At 41.8% G+C, this 25,852-nt stretch overlaps 1 protein-coding gene across 1 annotated transcript; it reads right to left on the bottom strand.

The window, feature by feature from the left end:
• cplx2b (complexin 2b) lies at positions 1 to 25,852 on the bottom strand. Its single transcript, XM_073487355.1, is given in 6 exon segments — positions 1 to 198; positions 766 to 941; positions 18,427 to 18,486; positions 18,489 to 18,548; positions 23,493 to 23,556; positions 25,787 to 25,852. Coding segments are annotated over 6 exon segments (624 nt in total).

The following is a 25,852-nucleotide window of genomic DNA, read 5'->3' as shown; positions in this document are numbered from 1 at the left end:
TTACTTCTTGAACATGTCCTGTAGAGGTCCGGGCAGAAACTTGAGGACAGTGTCAAGGATGCTCTCCTCGTCCTCTTCGTCGTCGTCTCCGCAGCCCCGCGGGATCGCCTTCTTCGGGCGTGTCAGCGAACCCTCACAGGCCTGCTCCATGGCCGCTTTCTCCTCTGCCTCTTTCTCCTCCTTCTTCTTCAGCCCGTACTGAACAGAGACAGGACAAGAGGTGATGTGTGGGGAAAGAAAATCAGGGTGAATGACAAGTTAAAGAAAACTATGAAGGGTCAGTTTGCAGCTGTAAAAACTTTGCAGGTCCATCAAAACATTTTCAATGAAGAGAAGTAATGAATTCAATAGAATTGCACTGTCCCATAATAATCTGAATACTTTTTCTGCTTTCTGCCGTAAAAATAATGAAATTCCAACACGTTGTCGATCCAGACTCATCAGCTGGTCGGTGGTCGTAAGCTTCAAACTATGAAACTCTACGTGAAGAGCTCCACAGTCAAGTTAGCAATAATAAACATGAAACTTCCAGTGACACTTGAAGCTAAACTAAAGCTTGCTGACAAACATTTTTTGGACTGTTATTAACGTTGTGAAACAGTCGTGGTTTGGTTAGGTTTAGGAAATGATAATCGGTCATGTAACTTACACAACTCGTGTTTAGGTCCTAGGAAGCTCCAGGGTACAGTTGTTAAGTTTCCACACTGGAAAACTGCATGAGTCAGAAAGTTAAAGCATTAGTCAAACTAAAGGACAGTTTCCTACCTTGTCCCTGATGGTCTGCCGTACTTTTTCCCTCTCTGCCTCCATGCGGGCGTGTTTGGCCTTCCTCTCCTCCTCTTGCTGCCTCAGGGCCTCCTGCCGCTCTTCCTCCTTCTTGGCTGCATCCGGGTCCTTCTCCTCCTCCCCACCCAGCATCTTACCCATGTCTTTGGTGGCCCCTGGACAGAAAAAAGACGCAGAAATTGAAGGTAAACACAGGACGACTGTGCCATTTTACTGAATTTTTCACCCTGCCAGAAGGAAAAAAGTAAATATCCGTACATCTTTGTCATAAAAACAGACATAGCTGCGTTTGTTGAAGAGAAATAAGATGAAAAACATTTGCTTTTTTTTACCTCGGCAGTGCCAGGCTTTGGCAATGTCTAGACAATATGTCACATACAGTGTCACCCACGTCCGTCTGTCATATTCAACTATAAAAACTATGTGTTAGCAGTTCTGAGGATTATGTGCCGCGGGGTTCCCTGAAGATCCTTGAGGCATCTTGGAAAACAAGACGGAAGACGAAGAGCCAGCTGGAAACGCTTCAAAGACCAACAGAGACAGAGGAAGACACTTTCTTCCATCTGCTGTCGGCCATCTGTCGGCACTACCTGTGCCTCCTCATCCTCCCTGGATGTATGTGTTGCATTTCTATATACAGTAGCAACTACACTGAGTTTAACATTATGAGGAACCGGTTTGGATTTGAAAGGAAATCTGCTGAATCGCTTTCTGTCACCTAAAAGTAAGAGGGCGGTGTTGTTCCACAAACGATGAGGTTAGGCTTTCAGAGTTTCTGATGGATACATGAAAACACTGAAGGAAAAGTCATTTCAACATGAAGTAGACGAGGAGAGCTTATCTCCTAAATCAATACTATCTCGATACTTGGGTGCTGATTCGAAATGTATAGTGATTCTTCAAGTATTCAGATTCAATCGGGTCACAAAGCTAAAATCGATCCACGAATCACACAAAAAAAGAGAGTCATAATATCTAAAAGAATACATTTTTTACCCAGTATGTGTATTTACTTGGGTTGAGATAATGTACTTACGAGTACGGTAGTCATCCAAGTACAATGTGTCAATATCTGTGCTTGTGATGACGGAAAATCATCGACCCGAGCTCTGATCAAACCATATCCATTACAGGCTCAAATGAACAACTTCCAGTTAAACCACACTTCCCATTAGCATGATACAGATACAGATAATTTAGTTGGTTGGACAGACAGACACAGATGATGGTGTACTATTCATCCCTAGTATTTACTATGCGTATCATGATGAAAGGAATAAACAGAGCAGGTCCACCAGATGTTATAATGCCTTGCGCCTCCAGTTCCCTCTGCACTTTCTCTGCCTCTGCTCCTAAAACGTCTCACCTCTTTATCTATGACGGAAGCTGCTCTCTAGACGTGAAAGCGACTCCCTCAGGCCTGTCGATACTGCTGCTGTTACCTCCGTCTGATCGATAGTAAATACAGGACCACCTTAGCGTGTATGAATTATGGATTCTCCAGCAGAGAGAAAACTTCATCTGAGTATTGATCTGCCTCTGAGGCGCTGGTGAGAGGAGAGCCTGGATGACGGTATGGTTTACCATCCAGCATCTCTCTTTAGCCAGAGCCAGAATAATGGCTAAATATGTTTCACCCTGGAGGAGATTATTTGAGGAAAGGTGACATTTTGAACAATGGAAAGCTGTGGCCTTATTAGAACTGTGTCCAAAATAAATACATCTTGGAAAATAGAATTATGCCTTTGCTTGTGTAGTTTCTTGACAGCATTTACATTCAAAGTCATCAGTGATTCAATGGTTCACTGAATGTGATTGACTGCAAACAAGCTTGAGTCTATGAGCTAAATCAATGAGATGCTAAAGACAGACTTATCAAAGTAAATTATATTGTTTTAAGTGCTTCACATATTCCACAAAGTGGGGCTAGTTTTGTTGTTCCTTCTTTATTGATCACCTTTTAGTGCCAACCGAGATTTTATTCAAATTTCTTAATAGACTGCTGCAGCAATGACATATTTTTTGTAGGCAAACCGGGAAGTTAGCATCATTGGATTATTGTCCGGCTGTAAAGACGGACTAGTGAGTAGATGAGTCTTCTTGTTTGGTGTGATGACGTTTAACATCCTCAACAACCTCCGTTTAGTTTCATTTAGCCACTTGTTAGAAACCACCTGTTTTTAAAGACAGATAAACGCTTTAAAATTTAAGCGTGCGGTATTAATCAGGGTATTTTATGTCGTGGCACAAAACGTGAAAGCTTCTTGCATTAACCACTGACCTTAAATCAGGCATTTAACCAAAAGCCTATCAAAAGAAAAACCAAACCAAACCCATTGACTTTGACACAAGGGAACCAGGTTTTAGGGCTCATTCATGCAGCACTATGTCTTTTTATTTAGCAAAAATTAAGATTTTATTCTCTGTATTTAACTTCCTAGCCAAGCTAGTGACTTGAGGGACAAAAAATGTCTGTCTGTTGTTGGTCTAAAACTTTGGTCTCCGGGTGAAATACCTCAACAGCTTTTGGGTAAATTGCAATAAATAAATAAATGAATCCATGACCAGGTTGAAAGTTCTCCTTGCTTTCTACAATATTTTAATTAATGTCAAGATACCCCTAAAACTCAAATTGATGCCTTTCTTTGGAGAATACAAACTGTAGCAATTCAATGTCGATTGTTTAGTTCAGCCAGAAAAGCCTCAGTAAGATTGAAAACACAAGCATTTACCACTAATGTTCAAAATTTGAGTATACTTGTTACTTTGCTGACGTTAACAGGCTTTCTGACACTGTGGGGCTGAGTCTGAGTTAGGGATGAGCGAGTACATTATCCATACCAGTACTCGGAGTACTCGGTGGTAATCTGAAGTTATTGATTACTGTGGGTTGATCAGAAGTTGCTTTATTATTTATTGGAAAACTATTGACAGAATATCCTCAGAACTGAGTTTCAGATGAGGTTTTTTCAATCACATAAGTAAGAGAACTATTTACAGAACAAGTTTTTTCTAAACTTAATAAACTTCAGTCAGCTACCAAATGAGGATTTTCCTCTATCACAAGTATGGATATTGACACATTTGACTCAGATGATACTCATATTCGTAAAAAGTACATTTTAAGCTGAGTACTCGCTCGACCGTAGTCTGAGTTGTTCTTAAACAACACGGCCTTCCTTCAGGAGCCGCAGGCATTTCTTGACATTTTCTGACATTGTATAGACAAATGGACTGATTAATGAATAATGGAAAGTAACCAATGATCAAGCTGATATTTTTGTGGTTTTGTGGTCATATATTGCAAGGGGTTTAAGAAAAGTTAAAATGTAATTTAAAAATTTTAAAAATCTAAGAAAGGAAAACTTGTTAATTCATTAATTAAACTTTTAATCAATCAATCTGATTCAGCTGGTGGTAAATTAGTGTTGAGTGTTTTTAAGTGACTTCAGTGTGGAGGTTTTAGTTTGAGAACATTACAGGACTGAAAGTAACTTTTGGAAGCCAGAAAGGTCATTAAACATTAATGGTTCAAACATTACTGCTGATTACCAACCCTATCAACCCTCTCAGATATATTGTGGTTGTTTAGTGTTATGTGGCAATAAAAACCTGAATTACTGCCTCTTCAAGGAGCCAAAAGAGAACATTTCTGAGGGACTGAAGTAAATTACTCAGAAGAAATGTGGCTTTAAGGACCGTGTGGTCCCCCCTGGTGTTTGTGAACCCAGGGGTGTCGGGTCCTGTCGCTCTGCAGCAGGCTCATACAGTGGTCCTAATTGCCCTGCAGCGCTGTGTGGTGGCAGCAAACCTGAGGATGACAAATTAGCACTCAGCTGGTGGGTGGAGGAGGGCGGTGAAATGTTCCCCAGGACTCGCCGGGGAGCCGGGTTAAGGTCAGACTGTCCGCTGTGTGTGCTTCATTGTGTTAAAACACTCCAACACACACCATATGTGCCAGACTGCTGTAGGTGCATGTGTACACACATACAGTATATGTGATCATACACAATTAATAATCAAAAAATAATCATCAATAAGCAATAATGATAATCCATCACTGGGTTGTTTTTCAAGGAAGTCAATGAACCTGAGATCTATTCAACATCCTTAAGTTTCCTCTTCTTGACAGCTTAAAAGAAAATGATAAATGTGATATAGATAAAATTAAATATTAATCAAACACTGTCCCCTCATCATTTTAAGGAGGCCAGTGAGGATACCAAGGAAGAGCGGTTTGGAAAAAAAAGTATAATGTATGTAGGGCCTGTATCCAGAGGGGCTCGACTCATTTTGGTACTGGGCACTTTTCTTGATTGATTTTATTTATTTTTCCACCGTGGTGTAAATGGTGGATTGAGCTCCTGCCTGAAGCGACAGAGTTAAAGTATCTCAGGGTTTTGTTCACGAGTGACAGGAAGATGGATCGGTGGTTTAGTGCGTCGTCAGTACTGCAGGTGTTGTGAGCTGAGCTCTGGTGGTGACCGAAAGAATGAGATCGGGGATACAAGAGGCTGAAATGAGTTTCCTCTGTATGGTGGCTGGACTCAGCATTAAAGCTCGGACATCTGGAGGGAGCTCGGCGTACAGCCGCTGCTCCTTCACATTGAGAGGAGCCATCTGAGGTGAGTCGGACCTCATTGGCACCTCGCCTATGTCATCATCCTGCTTGAGTTTTGGACTGTTGTTAACGTTGTGGAAACGTTGCGGTTTGGTTAGGTTTAGTGAAAGATCAAACTGTGGGCTAAAATAACTATATTCAGACACGTTTACGCACAATAACTCATTTATGTAACGTAATCATAGTTTGCGTCACTCTTGGTCACACTCTGGATGCGAACACGGTCTCTGGAGGGAAAGTCCCGTGTATGAACCATCCAACCAGCACCTGACTTGACCTTTTCTCACTCTTTATACTCCTGCACTGGAAGGGTGCTTCAAGAAGTGAAGACGCTGGAGGGTTAACTATAACTACAGCACCAACTTTAGAAGTGCAGGGCCACTGACCAGGCTGCTGTTTGGAGTGGGAACGAGACTTCAGGACCTTAAAATGACCAGAGGAGCAGACAAGCTGCAGATATTTGATGACATGGGACATTTATTATCACTCTACTCTCCAGAGAAGTAGAGCATTTTCTTTCTGTCCCATCAGAGTCTTTACCCTTCACGTGTTCCCTCCATCCCCCTCCTCCATCCTTCTCATATGTCCTCTACTGTTCGTCTCCCCTCCCCCGTCTGTTTTTATTTCCATTTTCCTCCAGTAAAGTGAGATTTCAAGACAGAATTTGATTAGCTATTCTTCTTTTATCCACTCCTCTTCTTTTCATGCAGATTTTCTTTCCAGAATTCGATTCTGTCACAACACAACCATCACTTTACATACATTACTGCAGTTATGACCCGTCGATCCTTCCTGTCCATCTCCACCTCCTCCATCAGTCCATTAGAGGCCAGCTCACAGATTTCCACTGCAGACAAAGATGGGCAATTCAAAGCAAAGTGCTCAAACGGCCCCAGTCCTCTTATTGTGCATCCAGTCGCTCATTGATGCACAAAGGCTTTAAATTTAAAGAGCTGGAGATACAACACGGCTCTTTGGACACTTTAACAGACACCCAAACAAACAGTGATCAGCAGAGAAGAGAACTACAAGAACAATGACATTAAGAAGTTCTGTATTTTTGTCCTGTAAGTCTTTTATATTTTATATTCTTTCATCTTATGATGTAGGTTTCAGTGATGAACTGTAGGAAAGGAGAAGGAGGATATTTGTGAGTGGGTCATGTCAGCCTGGCTGGAACACAGAGTGCACAGACAGCGAATCCACCTCCGATACCAAAAGGGGAAATAAACTGCATCATCTCGAGCCGAGGCCACAGAGTGAAGACGGTGTCTCCCTCAACCCGAAGATGTCGTGTAATATTTATCTGAAAGTGCCAACTGGGCTCCCTGCTGGAGGGCTGATTTCTAATGTGGTGAGCCGGGAGGGAAGTGAGGGAGAGGAAGTAAGAGCAAGAGATATACAGGAAGAAATACAAGAAAAAGACTGCTGATGAGAATTATGATGGATTACAAAAAGGACTGAAGGCAAACTGCATATTTGCAAAATGCAAAACAATTTTTTTTTTTGCTTGAGGAAAAGTTTTGGGCAGAAGGAAACCCAGCGAGAAATTGTGACAGAAACTCATTTCTCAAATACGTGAAATTATGGCGTAGTGACATTTGCAGCTGGAGGTGATCTGTCGTCCACAGCCTCCAAGAAACATCTCCATGTGTACGATGCTGCTAATGTATGGAAATAAGCAAGCGCCTCACAAAAAAAGCCAAGTTCAATTTCCTTCTTCTCATAAATTATGTCAGACATGTTTTGGCCTCACACTCAGAAGAACTTTTCAAAAAATGCTTTCAAAAGTTCAGAGTATGATATGGCTGGTTATATTTTGCTTTTATGCTTGTGCAATTATCAATATAACATTTGACATCTGACAGGAGTCGGTTCAAACAATCAACTTGCTTCACATTTTACATTTCCACATTAAAATATCTATAAATGGCCAGACTTTGTTATGTATGTTGTTGTGCACTTACATTATCTGAAATGTTTCTAACAATGTTCAAACCTGGAGAAATCTGTCATTTTGCTCAAGAAGACGTTTTGTTTCCTCTTGCTATATCTTCTGGGGAAACATCAGAGAAAGGAAGTTGGCAGACGTGACCAAACATGATAAAACTTTAAAACATTCCCTCGTCTATGAACATTTCTGCCTGATATGGGTCAGTTGGATGACCATCAGCAGTACATACTGGTGCTTTGGTTCGGTGTATGATTGGTTGTCAGTGTTCAGCCTGAATACCGACAACCAATCGCTGAGTCTCATTCCCAGGTTGTCAGATATTTGACAAAAACAAAAGCCAGCTTTGCTTCTCAGGGTTTTTTTCTCAGTTTTTGGATAGAGCACAGCGCTGTGAAACTTCAACTTATCACAGAGTTTGTGTAATACGTGACACCATATGTGTGTATGTTAGACATCATACGTTTGGATTATCACCGCCATCCAATAATCGTCCTCACTGGCGTATACGTTGCCAGTTTATTACCATACCATACCAACACCTGATAGTGGAGGGGACAAATGTCTCGTCCCTCCAATTCAGGCATCCATGATTCATATTTCACTTTTCTGCAGTATTAATTCAAATCTTTATAAAGTATCTACATAGAACGAGTGTGAAGAAAAAGTAAAAAGGGAGAGACAGGAAGAAGGAGTTGAAAAATGACAGAGAACATGAGGATGGTTAGGAGGAGAACACAAGACAGAGGAAATCAGAGAGACAAAGCATGGATCATTGACTCCCCCCTCCAGCCAGTCAGATGGATGGCGGTGCTCCTGGGTAATTTGTTCGGGGTGGAGGGGTTTGAAAAATGGAGCTCATTTAAATAATGGATGACCTTCATCGCCAAATTACGCCCTCATAAGTCACATGAGCGCCTGGACTGGTGGAACAATCTGCCACATCGATCAGGTGTTTGGGAGGCATTTCGGGGTGGATTACATCACCAGATTTTCATTTGTCTGAGCCCCAAATCCCATATCGACATGCTCTGCTGAAGTGCTCTTGAGCACCTTAAACTGTTTCTGTGTCGAGTCTTTGGTCAACTAATCAACCTGCCCGTGGCTTCCTGTTTATACACCGTCCTTGCCTGCTCGTTATCACCCCGCCTGCACAGGAAATGAAAAGGTGCCTGGTCAGCGTCAGTTCACGCTGATCTTTCAGAGATTATCTGAACATTATCTTTTATATGAGCTGCTTTATGAAAAAACGTTCACGTTTGATATCCTGGTGAAGGCAGGACAGACAGGAAGTACATATTGGTACCAAAATAAATGTTTTGATGGCACCTGTTTGGAGACGAGCTGTAGAGAGAGTCAATATCTACATGACAAACATCTTTCATCTTATATTAGCTCACTGAGATACGGTGCGGTAGGGTTGCGATGGACTAAATTAATTATCTCTGGAAAGTCCCAGAGAGTCTCAGTTCAAATTAACTTTGATCTTTGCTCATTTAAGATGTAGCTTTGTGCAAGAGTACACATGAGAGACAATATGTTCAGATGTATTTAACATGTAAGAGTGTGGCTCATTTGTCTCCTCAGTTTAAAGCTAACTATTCAAACTAACTTAACTCAAATATTTAAGGCAGCAATTGACCTTAGACTTTTAAGTTGAAACAGCCCAAAATGATGTGCAGTGTAGTGTTATATATATAGTGTTTGTAAAACACAAGCCTCTGTTGTGCACTGTGTGTGTTTGTTGCCATGCTTGTGCCGTGCATTTTGAGACATGGTGCACACGAACTGAGGTTTAATGTTAACCAGCATTTCAGGCATATTGATAATGATGAAACATTTTAAATACAAATGTGGAATTGTCATCCATTTCCTCCATAAATTCTAACATAAACTGGTATCCAATACCAACCACAGGACCAAAGCCAGTTCTAGAATGTTGAAATGTTATAACTGGAAGATCTGTCCATTTTGTTACATTCGGGCACTTTCTGTGGCAGATACTGGTGGTGTTGGTGTTTTCTGTTTTGCTCGCAGAGGTGCATGGAGAAGCTGGGCGGAGCCGGCCATTCCACGGAGCAGCTGAGACCCACACACCTGCAGCAGGTTGGAGAATCAGCGCCTGTTTATAAGCCCTGCTCTCTGCGTTACCTGCTGCCAGATGATTTCGTGTCCCGACGTGGTATATGGCTCTGACTAGATCGGTACACGTAAGATCGACTAGTGTGTTTATTTGTTCTCCAGTGGAAATTGAACTTGTCTTTTGTTTCTCTCGTGTTCTGTATTGACCGGCATCCCGGCTACCAGTGATCTGCTCCAGCCGCCTAGCTCTCTGCACCTCTCCAGCCAACTCCACTACCCTGTGTCTCTCGGAGGTCTCAGCCTCGCCACGCTTCACCAGCGCCACCGTGGTCTCCCTCGCCCTCGCCTACACAGTTCCCCGACGGGGATTCAGCCCTGGACCCCTCATTACCTGCATCTGCTCTTATCTCGACAATAAAGCACCCTGTACTCAATTCCCTGCCTCCATCTCCACTTCTGGGTCCACCCACCTGTAACTCAGTGTAACACATTTCCTGCCATTTGTGCTCAAACCCAAGTTCGGTTCAGACACAAATTTCACTGTTACCATGGAAAGTACACAGAGAAAACAAAGGAGACAGAGGACAAAATACACTGAGGTCCAAGAGAAGACAACTCTGGAAGTCATGGAAAACAAGTCCACCAAGAGTAAACTTTCATTTGCTGACCACTTCAGTTCCCTCCAAGAACGCATAAGGTGTCAGCTGATGGACAGAATGGCGATGCTCAGACCAACTGGATCGGCGGGCAGAGTCAACTTGGAAATCTGAGAGGAGTCCCTGACTGCTATACTTGATCAGCTCCAAGAAAAGGAGACATCCAACATGTGGAGCGGTGAGAGATAGCAGATGCAAGGGAAGATATGTTTCCTGAAAGCCCAGCTGGATAAGGCTCAGGCCAATGTCTCTTCACGGAACGAGACAGAGGATCTGAAATCACAGTTCCAAACCATCTATGAGATGCTGTGGAACACTCAGACTAGCCTTCAGCATCAGACCTCCAGTAGCAAGAACCTTCAACTCCAACTGGAGAAGGCCAATGCAGAGAAGGAGGACCTTCAAAAGGAAGTGGAGGCAATGAGATCATAAGTCCGTGTGGAAAAGCAGCTGCGCGCTGTGGCTGACCGCAACACTGAGACGACTGCTCAAAGCCTGAAGATGCAGCTTTTTGACAAAGATACGGCAGCGTTTGAGGCTCGCAGAAAAGCCGAAGAGCTGGAGCATGATCTTGTATTTGAGAAGACTCAAGTTTACAAGCTGCAGGACAAACTGAGCAAGATCAACAACGCTCTTCTCAGACAAAAGGAGGACGCTAAGAAGACTCTGGAAAGAACCCAGGCTTCCCATCGTGCTGAGCTGGAGGAACGCAAAGCAGAGACCAGGAAGATTTCATCTGCCCTGAAAAAAGCAGAGGATCTGCTGGAAACTGAGTGCCTCCGCTGGCAGCAGGAGAGAACCTCCCTGCTGGAAGAGACGGAGAAATCCGGAGCTCTTCACGTAGCTCAGCTTGGCAAGCGAGCTCAGGAGAACAACACCCTCCTAGCTGCTCTGAAAAACACCGAGCAGGAGTTGGAGAGCCATCGTATCGAGTGGCAGGAGGACAAGTCATCCCTCCTTCAGGCCACTGACGGCCTCAAAAAGACTCTCCAGGAAAAGGAGCAGGAGTGGGAGGAGAAAGAGAGTTTCATGAAGTCCAAGCTGGAAGATCTCGAGAGCCAGGTCAACAAGAAGAAAAAGAAGAAGTGGTACAGAAAACTCTTCTAGTGCCCAGATCCAGACTCAGGAACAGAGACTGACTCAAAAACATGCATTTGTTCTTGTATACTTGAGGATTAGTCAGTAAAACAGTCTTAAACCTCAAACAGCATATTAAAGACAGCTGTTTGAGGTCCAGGACTCTACACTTGGAAGTGTAAAACTGAAACTGGTCCTCACGTATACAAATGCATGTAGACACCCAGCCGTCCGCGGAAAGGGGATCTCTCTTTGAATTGCCTTTCCCGAGGGTTCTTCCCGTGAACCTTCTTGGTTATTCTCAGGTTCATGGGGAGTTGTTCCTCGTCTTCTTAGAGAGCTTGGGCTGGGTCTCTGTTCCTGATCTGAGTCTGAAAGGCCCACCGTAATACCATCAGCCACAAAAATAACATCTTCTTTGAGTGTTTGCATTAAAAATAAAACATGAAAAAAAAAAGTTGAGAATTTAAAGTTTGTTGTAAAGCTTTAACCACACAGAGGCCATTTGACTGCAGAACCTGTGCTTTTACTTGTGATACTTCCAGGACTTTCAGCAGATTGTAAGGTCACGAGATGGTAAGGTTTCACATGCAGGACTTTTACTTGTCATTTAGCGGTACATTGTAGTGTTTGTATCTAAATAAAGACACATGCAGATGCAACGGCTAGTAGCTCCTTCAAATTTTGCAACCTGTTTGTTTTTAATCTGTAATTTATTGGAGCAATCAATATATGTTCTGATTTTAATACTTATACATTTGTTTTAATGATACAGCTCATTCAAATCATTTGAGTTACATAAAATAAAATGTGTTCTAGAAACCTTTTTTTCTATCAAGACATTTCTGAATAGATGAATGTCATATATTATTTGATTGAAGTATTTCATCAAAGGGCACGACAGCAGTTTGGTCAATCAGCTGTAAATTTACAAAAATAATGAAGACATGAAGTGATTCTTCTCTCTCCCAGAATTAATTTTAGGGGAACTATTGCACACCTGTTTCCTCTTATAAAATATTGTATGTGTATTGTTGCGGATCAATACAAGTACAAATACAGTATCTTTCAATCGCTTATCAAATGCAGAGCTTCAACAGATTTAATGCATTTTTCTGTACACTGGCTTTTGTTATTTAGTATCAAATATCTGCCGTCCTTGAAAACTTTGGCGTGTCAGCTAGATTTTAAAATGACCATCAGGAGAATTGACTGCTCTTGAAAACAACAATGGTGGCTTCTCAAGGGGTTAGTGTAGCTGCTATATCAGAACTGAAGAGTTTATTTCATCGAAAGACGAGCAAAGAACACCACTGAAAGCTTTTCTAGACAGAATGGATCATTTTCACTCTTCCCCTGACTGACTTCAGAAAAATTTGCCTTTTTGAAAGCACCTTTCCAAACAGTTAAGCACAACTTCCCCGATGGTTCTGTGAAACAAACCATCTGGCGTGCAACACCGAGCATGACGAAGTGTAGTTACACACTAGAAAACAAAACGCTTTGCCTCATACACATTTCATTCAGCATTATAACAAGCTAACATTTAAGATGTTGTGTAACACTGCTGTAAACCATGTTTGCTTGCTAAAATTGAATTAATCAAGTAATCATTAGATTTCTGGAGGAATGTCAGGACTTGAAGTGTGTTGTTTCTGGGCTGTCTTCATCAAAGGTGTCGGCGTGTAGGTTGGTGATAAAAGAATCTGCCAGGCTGGATGAAAATAGAGCAACCTTTATTGAAACAGTTTTCAAGCCTGCGTCCGAACCAGTGCGGCCGCACCCGGTGTTCCCAATATCTGACAAAGTTCTGCCTAAGGCTTTGCCCTCTGCTCTACCAGAATTCCTCTCGAACCTTCGAATTAGGAAATCTACAAATACCCACCTAACCTTCTCTGTCTGTACTTTCGCCCACACCTACCTACTTCTTTTAATTGGTCACTTTGGTGGATTGAGGGTCCATCTATCCAATAGGTGAAAGAGGAGTTGATCGGCCTCCGACCCCTATGGAATGTCTCATCTTCTATAAATTACCTAACTCTGCTGATGTCCTTCTTTGGGACTTGCACCCTAAAGCTGACCTGACTATTTCTCTGTCCTTATAGGGAAATGTATAGTTGAGCTGGCATAAGAGTTGAACTCAGTTTAGTATCTTGTCCTCCAGCTCACCTTTTGCACACACATAGAGCTGACTAATGACTCTGGGTTCTCCTCACAGATCTCCTCAACATCAGACACATTCCTTAATCCCCACAAACAGAAGTAACATGTCACAATTAAATCATAGCTCAGAATGTGTAGTGACACAGACACCTCAAGTGTTGAACAAATAACCATGAATATTTCTACTAATTTCCCTGGCAACCCATGTCATAGCTTTTTAGTTATTTGACACCAAAGTGTTGGACTGACAAATACAGAAACATTCCTGAAGTTACTTCAACTAAATACGGTTCATTTTAGATGATTGTAAAGTGACTTTTTGAACTAAAGTTGTTTTCTATGCAGTGAGGTGTCGTTCCATGGACCCACCTCGCTGTCCTGGACTGATTAATCCAACGCAACATGGAAACTCTAATTAATCCGATTTCTAATTAAACATCCAGTAAATACAATCTGTGGCCCGCAGCTGAAATCTATACCTCAGTCTGGACCAATGAAATGTTCAAGAGGTGTCCGACATCTAATGACATTACCGAGGCCTGGCCTGGGTGTGTGTGTGTGTGTGTGTCAGGCTTAATTAGATAAAACTTTGAGTGCGGCTAAATTGGACAGAGTGGATGGGTGTGTTTGTGTGCAATTCTTCCTGATATACCAGAATGTGCTGTGTTCCTGTTTGTGTGCTTGTGTCCAGATTAGATTATGTGTACGTTCTGATAAAGAACACACAACTTTATTATTTTTAAAGGTGAAGCTCTGGAGAAAATCTCTTTTCCAGGTCGTCAAATACAGATGCTCGGGTTGGTAACGGACCGAGGCTCCAGGACAGTGTGCGACATGAAGCATTGGTATTTTACGACCTGTGAATGAGACTCAACAATCTACTTATCTTTCTCTAGAATTGTCTCCTTCACATACCAAATACCACAAGATATATAAAACAAAAAACATCAGTAAATTCTAGTACATTTAGCGAACGTTCCCATTTCCTCTTTAATTAAAATTACAGACCAGTAAAATTATTTTTGGCTGGTACAAAATCAATCTGGTCGGTCCACACAATGCATTTCTATGCATGAGGAACACTGCAGGGTTGTTGATTGATTGATGTCCTGACACACCCACCTAAACCCAGCCCTCCCATTGGCCGGAGTACACTTCATCTCGAAAATGGCCTTGTTCCCCCCGGGACTAAAACCACAACTGAAACCTCATCTGTGTGAGTGTGTTTGTGTGTGTGTGTATTCATTGATGTCCAGCTGCGCCTCAATGAAATAAATGCCAGCCTGCTCCAGGAGAAAAGGTCACGGCACTAGACAGCACCTCTACAGGAGGTAAATTACAACACTTGAATCTGGGATGGATGGAGAGAGGTTGGATGAAGAGGTGAACTGCTATACTGTCGCCTATAAGATGCAGAGGAGGAGGAGGGGTGGAGGAAGGGAAAGAGAGGAAGGAAAAGGTAGTCTGTTTGGCAGAAAATTAATGGAAGCGAAAAAAGGGATACTTGTGTGTTAAGAGAAGAAGAATGCAAACGACCTAATCTGCACGGCTCACAGCAGGAAGGACAAAAGGATGGATGGGAGGAGTGGGAATTGAATGGAGACAGATAGAGGAGAGTAAATTGCAAAAAGCCTGTGGGAGAGAATGGATGAGTGAATTGGAAAAGAAAGAAGGATCAAGCGATGGGGAGCAGGGAAATTGTTCCATCGCAGGCCGACAGAAAGCTCAGAGGAAGGGAAAGAGGAATGGATGGATGGATGAAGACAGAGATGGAGGAAGCGAGGGAGCCTAATAGTGTTCAGACTGAACGTGATACAAATTTCAGGTCCTTTTATTTTTCTAAATTTGAAGGCTTGAGTACAGATTTGTTCCCTGACAGGTCCAGATCAGAATACGGATTGGGGTCTCTGGTCAGGTTTGGACTTGAGCTTTTTCAAATGTAATTTATGAGAAAATGTATCTCTTTCTGTCCCTGACTGGGCCATCATCGGCATCCATGTGTGATAAGTGTTGCGAGTAGATAACAAATGCCCAGCGGCAAAAGAGATACACCATAGCCAATGTGTTGGATTAGCTTGGCAACATAGCGGTCAGCAATGGATGAAATAAAGCAAAAATGTAGCTTCTCGGTTCAGGCTTGAGTCTCTCAGTTGGAAGGACCAGTTAGTTTTATTAATATTGAGTTTTAAAGATGCGTGAACTATGTCTTAGTTTTAGGAATGTGCAGAACTCTGTGTTGGATTAGAACAACATCATCGTCCATCACGATATTTCACAGTGGAAATCATCATATGCCAATTCAGTAGACATCGTCCAACCCTACTTTGTAGCTCTTTATACTTCTTTAGCTGACTTCCTCCATTGCTTCCATTATAATTACTACGGCCACCAGAGGTCGCCGCCTAACAAAAAACATAAATACAGGTTGTGAAAAGCTGCTTTCACAGTCGACCTGTAGGGTTGTTTTTCAGATGAGGACAGGCTGAAAATGTAGTTTATCAGTTCAGGCTCATTGTTAGTAGTGCCAGTTAGTTTTATTCGTACTGGGTTTTAAAGTAATATAATAATAACAATAATAATAATGGACTTTTCCACCAACATTGAGCAAATTCAGTTCCGGTTTGGTCTCCTAATTTCTAACCTTTCGTAGCATTTTGACCAAAACTAAAGTCTGTTCCTAGCTGGAACCAAAAAACAGCAGGTTTTCCTTGACTTGAAGTGCTAACCGAAGTGGGTGTGTCATATTCTAAAGGTGTTTGTGTATTGTATACCCTCTATTGATGGGGCATTATTGACTTTAATGGTTCTGCTCAAAACTGGTGGGAACGTGGGCTGGTTCAATTGATAGCACCAAGTTTCCAAGTATCTTGAATGGAACCGGTTCAAGAACCAGAGCTAATTTGGTGGAAAAACAACCAGAGGGAATCTATTCATGTCTGTTAGAGCCATAAAGGAGCAGCACGTCCTAGAGGCTCGATAGTAACCTCAACCACAAATCCCTAAAATACAGGATGTAGCTTTTTCATAGAGGTTTTGATGTGTTCAAAAGTTTGGGGGAATAAAAACAGTGAAAAGCCTACATTAACCCCAAAGGCATACAGTAAATTGAATTTAAAAATAAGAGACCGGATCCAAAAGGGGCCAATTAATCTGAAAAAAATTTGGCCCAATGTGGGTTTTTTACATTATAGTACCACAGTTCCAGAAGGAAAGTGATCGAGCAGCAATAATAGCTCGTTGTCTTGAAGGAAAAGAGGAAGAAATGTTGTAGGAGGGAAGGAAATTTAAGAGAGAGAGATTTAGGTGAGTAAAGAGAGCAAGGGAATAAAGTGTGGAGGAATCGATGGAATAAAAACTGAGCAGAAGAAATGAGAAAGGGGAGACGTGAGAAGACTGAAGGGACGGGAGGAGACGAAATAAAAGAGTGATGGGGATGAGGGAGAGAGAGCAGGCTGAGCTATAGAGGAATAAATCTCATTTCATTCAGGCTGGTGGTCACTGAGCTGATGAAACTAGATGAGAGGGTTGATTTAAGGAGACACTGACCTCTGGCCCCTGGGGGCCCCTCACTTACAAGAACATTCACATAGCCTTTTTTATGTTATGTTATCTTACTGAATGAGCAGGCACCTGGGGTGGAAATGAAAGCCGGGGGGAAAGCTACGAACTTATAAAAAACACAATTGTCTTGAGTCACGACTGAAACCATTTTCTTTTCTTTGTGCTCTACTGTATGTTTTGTTTCGTTGAATTTTTTACCCAGTTTGAAAGAAAACTTCTTCTTTCAGCTGCTCCCCATTAAGGGTCGCCACAGTGGATCATGTGTTGGACGCCACTGGACAGGCATCTATTCTGCTGCAAAAGCCAGTTGAGCCACAACCACATACTGTTCCTTAAGGCCACATGAGCTTTTAAATTTGTTATTTCTGCATCAAAATCATTAAATTAAAAAAAATTACACTTACTGATTGTGACTAGAGACCATCAGGGATGGCCCTTAAAACCAGATGTCTCAAACATTTGTTTACGTTGAGTGTTGGAGTCCTACATCAACATGTAAACTTTCACCGTTGCTTGTTTTTTATTCGTCTTTGAAATTATAGAGAAGCACTTAAAGTAAGGGGCTTGAAGTGCAGTAGTGGTTACTCAGAAAAGCCTGTCCAGCCCGATATCAGAACATTACAAAATCATTCAGATTTCTGAATCCACACGAAACTCTAATCACTTCTTTCCAGGCCCACAGGCTATCTCTTCACCAAATTTCATTTCAGTCTTCAATCTAGTTTTTGACATATCTTGCTATGAGCAAATCTACTCCAAGGAGGTTGTGTGTTTGGGATCAGGACTTGTTTAGCTCTTGGGGAGGCGAGCTCTGGTTTTAAAATGGCTAAATCCTTGCAGAAGAAAAGGTAACAGATGCTTGCTTAAGTTCAGACTGTTAGTGACCAGGTTAGTGTTTGGGTAACTTGCCATTTTCAGTGTTTGCTAGCTCGGAGGTTGTTGTTGTTGTTTCAAGTAGCCGCAGGGATTTTGAAAGTAGAATCACATGACTGATATAGGCGCCCAATGACACGCTTATCCCAACAGTCTACATCTGCTAAACTAAATGCTAGCTTAACATGTTTGCTAACATTTTGCAAATAACAGACCATGGCTCAGGCTAACAAAGCAGAATTAGTTTTGTAGGTATGTGATCCAAAACCAAAGTTTTGGCCTGATGGTGGGGCTGGATGAAAAATCAGAGGATCACCAAAAGTTATTACAATTCATCCTGTGGAGGACGCAAATATCTGGACCAAATTTCATCCATTCACGGGCTGAAGGAAAAGTCAGAAGATCCTCAAGTCATCAGGAGTCTTTCTGTGGGGACCATCAATGTCTCCAAGAAATATGATGTTGAAATTTTGATCTTTCAGGCTCAACTGCCAACATAACAACTTAACATGTCAAAAATGTCAGATGATGATGCTTCATATCTGCTGCCGATTTTTCCCAACAGAAGAACACGGGGTTCCCGGGCTCTTAGCCAACTTGTCAATAACTACATCTTGTTCTCACATGACAGGACAACAGGAAACAGCTGTACTTACCACCTAAAGCTTGTTTCATTACAAAATCCATGATTCCTGCTGATTCGTATAGATGTTTGTCTCAAAACCAAAGAGAACTGAGCATGTAGCCACCAAGCCTGGGATCTCTGGGTGTCTTGATCCTTCTCGATTTCCCCTTCAGTCTTCAGTGACTCTCTGCTGGACCTGAGAGAGGAGAAATGGGAAACGATTAAGAAACTACCCCTGGAAAACACATTAAGATATATTCATACAGATTAATTAAGAACTTTACAATCCCATCCCCTTTATGTCAATAGAGACACCAAATGCAACAGTGGATCTCCAATAAAGCAGGTATTGGTCGGTGTGAGACAGCCAATCACATTAATGTTAAAACAGCAGATAATCAGATCTTCTTAACACTCTCCAGCTCTGTGACAGGAATCCCATTCTGGGAAGCACATCAATCAATACTGAGGCCATTTGCTCCAAATCACTCGTCTGTCTGTAACTCAATACCAACGGATCAGTCCTCTTCTATCACTGACTGGTCATAAATATTTCACGGTAAATGAAACGATGTGGTTGTGTTCTGTTTAAATCCATCACACTCACATCTGACACACATCCAACATACATGCAGGAGGTTGAGACAATCAGCTTATATCCACACATAAAAAACACACACCTATGTAAGGGAAATAAGAAAATATAATTGCAGCCATATTTTCTCATTAATATTAATGAAACTGTGACAAACCACTGTCTCAGTTTCAGAAGCTACTTCGTAGTGAATGTCATTCTGTTGACCCGAACATAAAACACTGAATTTGAAATGTATTTGGTGGTATGTAGAGTCTTCTGGCAACCTTTGGGAAATGAAATCTAACATTAATTTAAAAACCCTTGGTATTCCAGGTGAGACAGTCAGTGAGGTTGCTTGTCCGTCTGCAGCCATATTGTCAACACCAACACGGACTACAAAAAAATCTAATAAATATTTTTTTAAATGTTTTTTTTCTGGTTATGTAGCACTAGTTTCTGAAATATTTGCATTGTTCTTTTTCCACTATAAAAAAGCTTGAAGAAGTATTTCACCACAGAACGATGGTCTTTTTATAACACTGGGACGAAGGCAACATGGAGGGAAATTAACCACTGTTCATAGTACTAACCCCGTTCGTAATGATTCAAATATGGTTGAAAATTGACAAAGACTTCCTTTAATGCCTCTGAATTGTAGGTTTGTGTTTTTAATACAGTTAGGGGGATTGCAGCTGCCTTCATCACTCGGCCATGGTTGAGCCTGGCTGCTCTTTGGCTCATGTTGAATATGATTGTCCCCGTATTGTGTCCCTGTATATATTTGATAAACTACTCTCCTGCGCCAGTGTCAACCAAGATGAAATCCTCCACATTTATTGCACCTGGCGAACCAGAACACCATTTCCATTTTGAAGCAGATCCCTCCTGCTCCCCTCGCCCAGCGCCCGGTGTCATTTCGCTACGCCAATATTTGCCGGAGCTGAATAGAGCCAGGATGAGATGGGATGGGATGGCAGATTGAGCTGCACAGCTTATTCTGGGAGGCGACGGGGGATACGAGGCCGAGCGGGACGACAATCCATTTGTAACTGTGACCGAACGCTTCAGGGGGTGAAGAGCCTCATTTCCATACACACACACACACTCACACACACACACACACACACACACACACACACACATACACAAGATTTCATTAACAGAAATGCAAATGTACGCCAGTACACAATACGAGAAACACAAATGCGACACACTTAACCTTGTGTGAGGAGAGTAAGCTGTGTTAGCATACGTTAATGTGTGTTTGTGTGTATGCATATAAAAAAAAGGTGTATATTTAAATGTGTGTGTCATTGTGAGTGCAAAAAAGGGCTCTTAATCGGAGTTTATGTACAATTCAAAGAATTAAATTTAAAAGATTAAATTATTACTATTATTACTAAGAAAGATGTATACACACACTCAGGTCTGGTGAAGAGCCTTGGGTTCGTATTTGTGTGTGCATGCTTATATGTGTGTACTGAAGCATCATTACTGTACAAAAGGATGAGGGGAATAACTTTAGAAATTGAATCAGTAATAACAAAACATAAACAGCAGACGATTAACGGATTAGAGATGAAAGATGATGCAGAGTTTGTGTCTTTTCTTTAATTATCAAGAAGCAAATTTGCAATGACTGCAACCAAGTACTGTACCTGGTTGCAGGCATCCTTGCTTTCGTGCGACCTCACAAACATTTGGTCATTTTACATGAATCCATTTAGAGGTAATGCATCTTTTGTTATAGGCCACTCCCCCTTTTTGCAGACCAGTATGACCAGTTAATCAGCTGTTCTTTGACTAATGACCAATCTTTCACAAAAGTCTGTCAATCCATTTGGAAGTTATGCTCCTTTTTGCAACAGGCTGCCCCCATTGCCACATACACCCCTCCACATACACCCACCTGACCCTGACGCCAAATTTTAGCCTCCTAGGCTGAAAACTACAGCTGCTGCTGGGTAGGGGAATTTTTGCTCACTGCTGGTCGCAGCTAAAAAACTTCAAAAGTGAAGGAAATGCAAACCATCACATTTTTCTGCTGGAAAAAACAAGTTGTTCACCCATGAATTCAACAGATAAATTACCAGAAGTTCTCTCATGTTGGACAAAGTGAGCAGATCAATGGACGGGCATGCCAACTTTCCAACATATTTCTCAGATTACTGGGTTGCTTTGAATTTAAACCAATGTGATGTGCAAACAACATTTTTAAAAAAGACCCCGAATTGGACAGGAATGTACATGTAGCTACATCTCATTCCCAGGGAGTCAAATGAAGGGAAAAAACTGTGAGACTGTGGCTTTTATACCTTCTGGATAAGAAAAACACAACAGAAAACTGAAAGAAATACAAAAAGAGGAGTGGGCTGAAAAAAATCAACAGAGAAACTTCTTTGTTTTATCATTAGGTGGCTTTTGATTTTGTTATGTCTAACATCAATACATCACTGTACAGTAGAACGAGGCAGGCAGCATTCATTATACAGTGTGTGTGTGTGTGTGTGCGTGTGTGTGTGTGTGTGTGTGTGCGTGCGTGTGGCCTCTGGTGTTTGCGGTCTGGCAGCAGAACATTTCTCTTATCGTTACAGAAACAGACTCAAGGACACACTAATGGAATAAAGGAAAGATGCTGCTGTCAGACAAGGACATCCAGAAGAAAAGGACACACACACACACACACACACACACATACACACACACACAACACACACACACACACACTTGTGTATTGAGGGCATTCACTTTGTAACCTTGACATTAAAGTCATAATCCGTAAAATAAATTATCTTCAATCAGTGTGTCCCGGCAGCGATGCAGCCTCTGTGGAAGCTCTCTGCTGCTGTAAATCTTTATTTTCTGGTTTCTGAAGTGACATGTTTTATGTTTAGACAAAATGAAGATGTCACTTGTTGTTTTTGCCTTTTCTTCCCACCATCTCTTCACTTTGCTCTCACCCTGGTTTCTATCTTTCTGCCTCACTTCTCTTTATCGCTGGTTTCTTTCTGTGTTATCTCTCGATCCTCTCTCTGTCACTAATTACCTTGTTTGTCTTCTTCCTTTCTCATTTTATTGCTCGTTTCTCTGCCTCTTTGTTTCTCTCTCCATTTACAACAATGTACACACCAAACACCCATCCACATCTACATCTCTTTATGACTTCACTGATGCCTTTATCTCTGGTGAACACACACCATAAACTACACACCCATGCACAGACCATTAAAGATGTTATGGGGTAAAAAAGGTTACACCGCTCATACAGTTCAAATTGAATACACTGCCGCTGTTGACCCTAGTCTTCAGTCACATTTTCGTTCAGCCAGACGGACCTCACTAACAATACGTTCTCACTCCCAGCTGGTCAAATACAGCAGCTCGGTCAATGGCCTTAAGTTTCAAACTTCGATGCTCTACCTACTCTTCTAAAGTCACTTTTTAACCAGTTGACATCACAGATTTCTTTAACAAGGGAGACCTGTTCAGTGGTACGGTATTCTGAAGTTTAAGTTCACTTAGGAACAACTATCAAGGGAACAAAGACTGTGATTTCCATATTTTAAGTTTTAAAGAGAAAATAAGTCAATAGGAAGTTTGAAGAATGACAGTGACTGAGGTAGCGTGCACCTAAAATAACACAAGTCACCATCATCTACGTATGTTACTCTTGGTCAAATTTTGGGATGTGAGCCGGTCTCCAGGAGGAAAGTCCAGTGTTTGACCCATCCAACCACCCTGAACACCCTGAGGGGCACTTCAAGATGTCATGTTACTATGGGAGTTACTACAGCATCAAACTAAAAGTATGGTAGACACAATTTTTGTGTTTGACCCGGTAGGTGCCGGTCATGTGTTGACAGGGGCGGACTCCATTTTCAAACTAACATTAGCAGGTGCTCTCGTTCTGTAGGGAAACTGGAGAGAGACAGACAAGGCACAAAACCATCCCGAGTCCTTTAAAACCAGTCCAAAGGTTGTCAGAGGCAAAAGAGAAAGTTGGGAAAGTTCTCATTTTTTAAGTTATCTTACAATCTGTACATTGGCAGTGCAAAGTGATTAATACAGGTGAGCTGATTCACATAGCACCTTTATTATTATTTTGTTTTGTTTAAAAAATGTATCTTTATTACTTCATATAGGTATTTATTTAGTGTAGTAAGCAACATAAAAAAGCAAAATACCAGTTTCAAATTGGAAACTACTACTGCATCTGCAACGGAAACATATTTCAAATTACTTCAATGACTCACAGGTCAGCAGCTCTTCTGTATTTCCTCCTCCACATCTCCTATGAGAAGCATTGTTTAAGCTAACATAAAGCTGCTTATTGAATGAATTGTCAGTTTTTGATTCATGGTTCACTGTGAGCTACCAGGGACATTTCTGCCTTCACCTCTGATACTTTTTATTTCTGACAGCTTCATAAGAAGTGCGTGTGACATATTTAAATTGGTGCATTATAATAGTCTCTGCTGGTAATCTCTCTGCTCTTTTTGTGTCTTTCCATCATCCTCTACCTGCAAACTGAAGCTTCTCCAACACGACAGAAGCAGGATGACACAATCTTAGAAAATCCTTCATCTGAGACGGACTGGAACAATTCATCACGGTGTTATCGTGTGGAACGGAGGAGCGTCACTCTACCTGCCTCCATTTACATCCTCATCAGAAACCAGAGGCCTGAACAGCGCCTCGTTATGTAAGAGCTTATCAGTGGGCGGTTAGCGTTGGACTGGGAGCTGAAGCAGCTCTCCAGCATACTGAACTTCTCCATTCTGGTGATAGTGGAGCGGTTTAAAACCTTACATAACCCTCCCTTTCACACAGGGCCAAATATACCATACAATCACTGAAGACAGCACCCAGGGCATCCCCACCACCTCCTTCACTCATCTACCATCCCCCAGCACCCAACCATTTTCCTTCCATCCTCCACCACCCTTTCTTCTTCTTCTGCTCCTTCTTTTTTTAATTTCATAATCCGGGCGCTGGCAGCGGTGCGTGACGCGGGATAATGTTATCAGGGCCGGGCAGGACGGCGCACTGATCCTATCCAGTTAATTGGAAGTTGTTTCCGAGTTTCACGGCCGGAGATGGGGATGGGAGCGGCTCGGGGAAGACGAACATGAGTCTGACGACGTAACATGTTTATGACAGGCGAAAGGAAATGTGTTTGAATAAATACAACAGGGAGTGTGTGTGTGTGTGTGTGTGTGTGTGTGTGTGTGTCTCCATGCTGGTTGTAACTCTTATAATGAAGCTGTCATCTTTGAACTGAAATCACACACATTTAAAGCCTTTCTCTCATTTTTTCCATCTTTCTCTCCCTCCAACAATGGAGAAAAAACAACATATTGCTGCTGTCATGCAGAAACTGATTACTCCAGTTTTGCTGAATTTCATTTTGAGCTTTAAAGGAAAAGGCTGACCATATTCAATATATTTCTTATTGTTAATAACATCTTTACTCAAAGGAGGAAATACTGTATTTGTGAGAGACTATTTTCTATGGTGGATTAACAGATACAGTAAACAGTAACCAATTTTTTCACCTGTGGAGAAAGTCCCCCAGACTCCCTTTAAAAATCGTGCAATTTTCATTGAGTATAAGAAAATGTATGAACTTTGATAAATGCTGTCTGTGACACATTCTTAATAATTTGGGCCTTCTTGTAAATTTGGCTGTAAAGTTATTTGTTTCTTTGAGTAAAAGAACACGAGCGTGTTGGCTGCTACTGTCAGGCGGATCTGACAGACTTAAGGCTTATTTATGCTCCCTTTAGGTACGACAAAGATGTGTCCATTACAAACGATGCAACCACTAGAGGGCACCACTTAGAGTCAAATCTGTCTCACACGGACCTCCACTTCTCCTTCACCACTATCCAATCTCCTCCCAGATGTTTTGTAGTATCTGTTTGTCTCTGTGCCGGGGCAAAATAAGATCATTAAGATGTTTAAATCTTCTCACCAACTCACATAACCTCTCCTCAAAAAGTCCCACGATTTTAAAACTTCTTCATCTTGTCCTGTGGTCGTGTCTGGTTTGAACTATTGGCTACACTGCTACCAGAGGAACTGCTCCACTGGTCCGTCTACATAAGCCTTTAGAAACATGCAGAAATAGGGACAAAATGAGTGCAGAAGGCTCCGTCCATATCTAGCTTTGAGCATGAATGAGCCTTAAGTTGTAAATCTGTAATAATAACATAACTTGAATAAAAAAATGAAAAACAAATATATAACTGATGTTTACAGTTATGATTTAAACAACTTAATTGAGTTTCAAAAGTCTGGCAGATGATTTTCCTGCTCTAGGAAAATATGATCAGGTTCAACAGGGTCGTACAACAAAATGTACGCCGTAATCCCTTTATGCGACACAAGAACTATTTTTCATGCTGGAGTGTTGAGGACGAGTTCAGGAGCCTCACAACCTGAGAAACGAAGCTGCTCTGTAGTCTGGTGGTACGTCAGCGGATACTTCTGTATCTCATGTCAGACGGCAGCAGGGTGGACAGACTGTGGCCGGGGTGGGCGTTGTCTTTTAGTATGAAACTGTTTCATGAGCTCATAACTGCAGACGTCATTAACCATAAAGATTAAATTCATCGTGTCCGAAACCCCACAATTTGTTCATGTTGCATTAACAGCTGTCGCGGTTGCATCAGTCCCACATCCTCACTGCATTAGTGGTGTAATGCAATGTTCTCATAATTGTTTAACCACCCACAGTGTTCAGCAATGATCTGACGCAAATTACAGCCAACATGTTAGTCTGAGTTCTCCAGACTGATATAAAAAATGTTACCTCCATGTAGGCTGACACCTCAGAGAACTGGTCCAGGATTTGGTTCCCGCCCCCGACAGAGATCAT

Source organism: Pagrus major, chromosome 18, assembly GCF_040436345.1.
Source record: "Pagrus major chromosome 18, Pma_NU_1.0".
In the NCBI taxonomy this organism is placed as follows: domain Eukaryota; kingdom Metazoa; phylum Chordata; class Actinopteri; order Spariformes; family Sparidae; genus Pagrus; species Pagrus major.
This window is presented reverse-complemented; position numbering and strand designations above follow the sequence as displayed.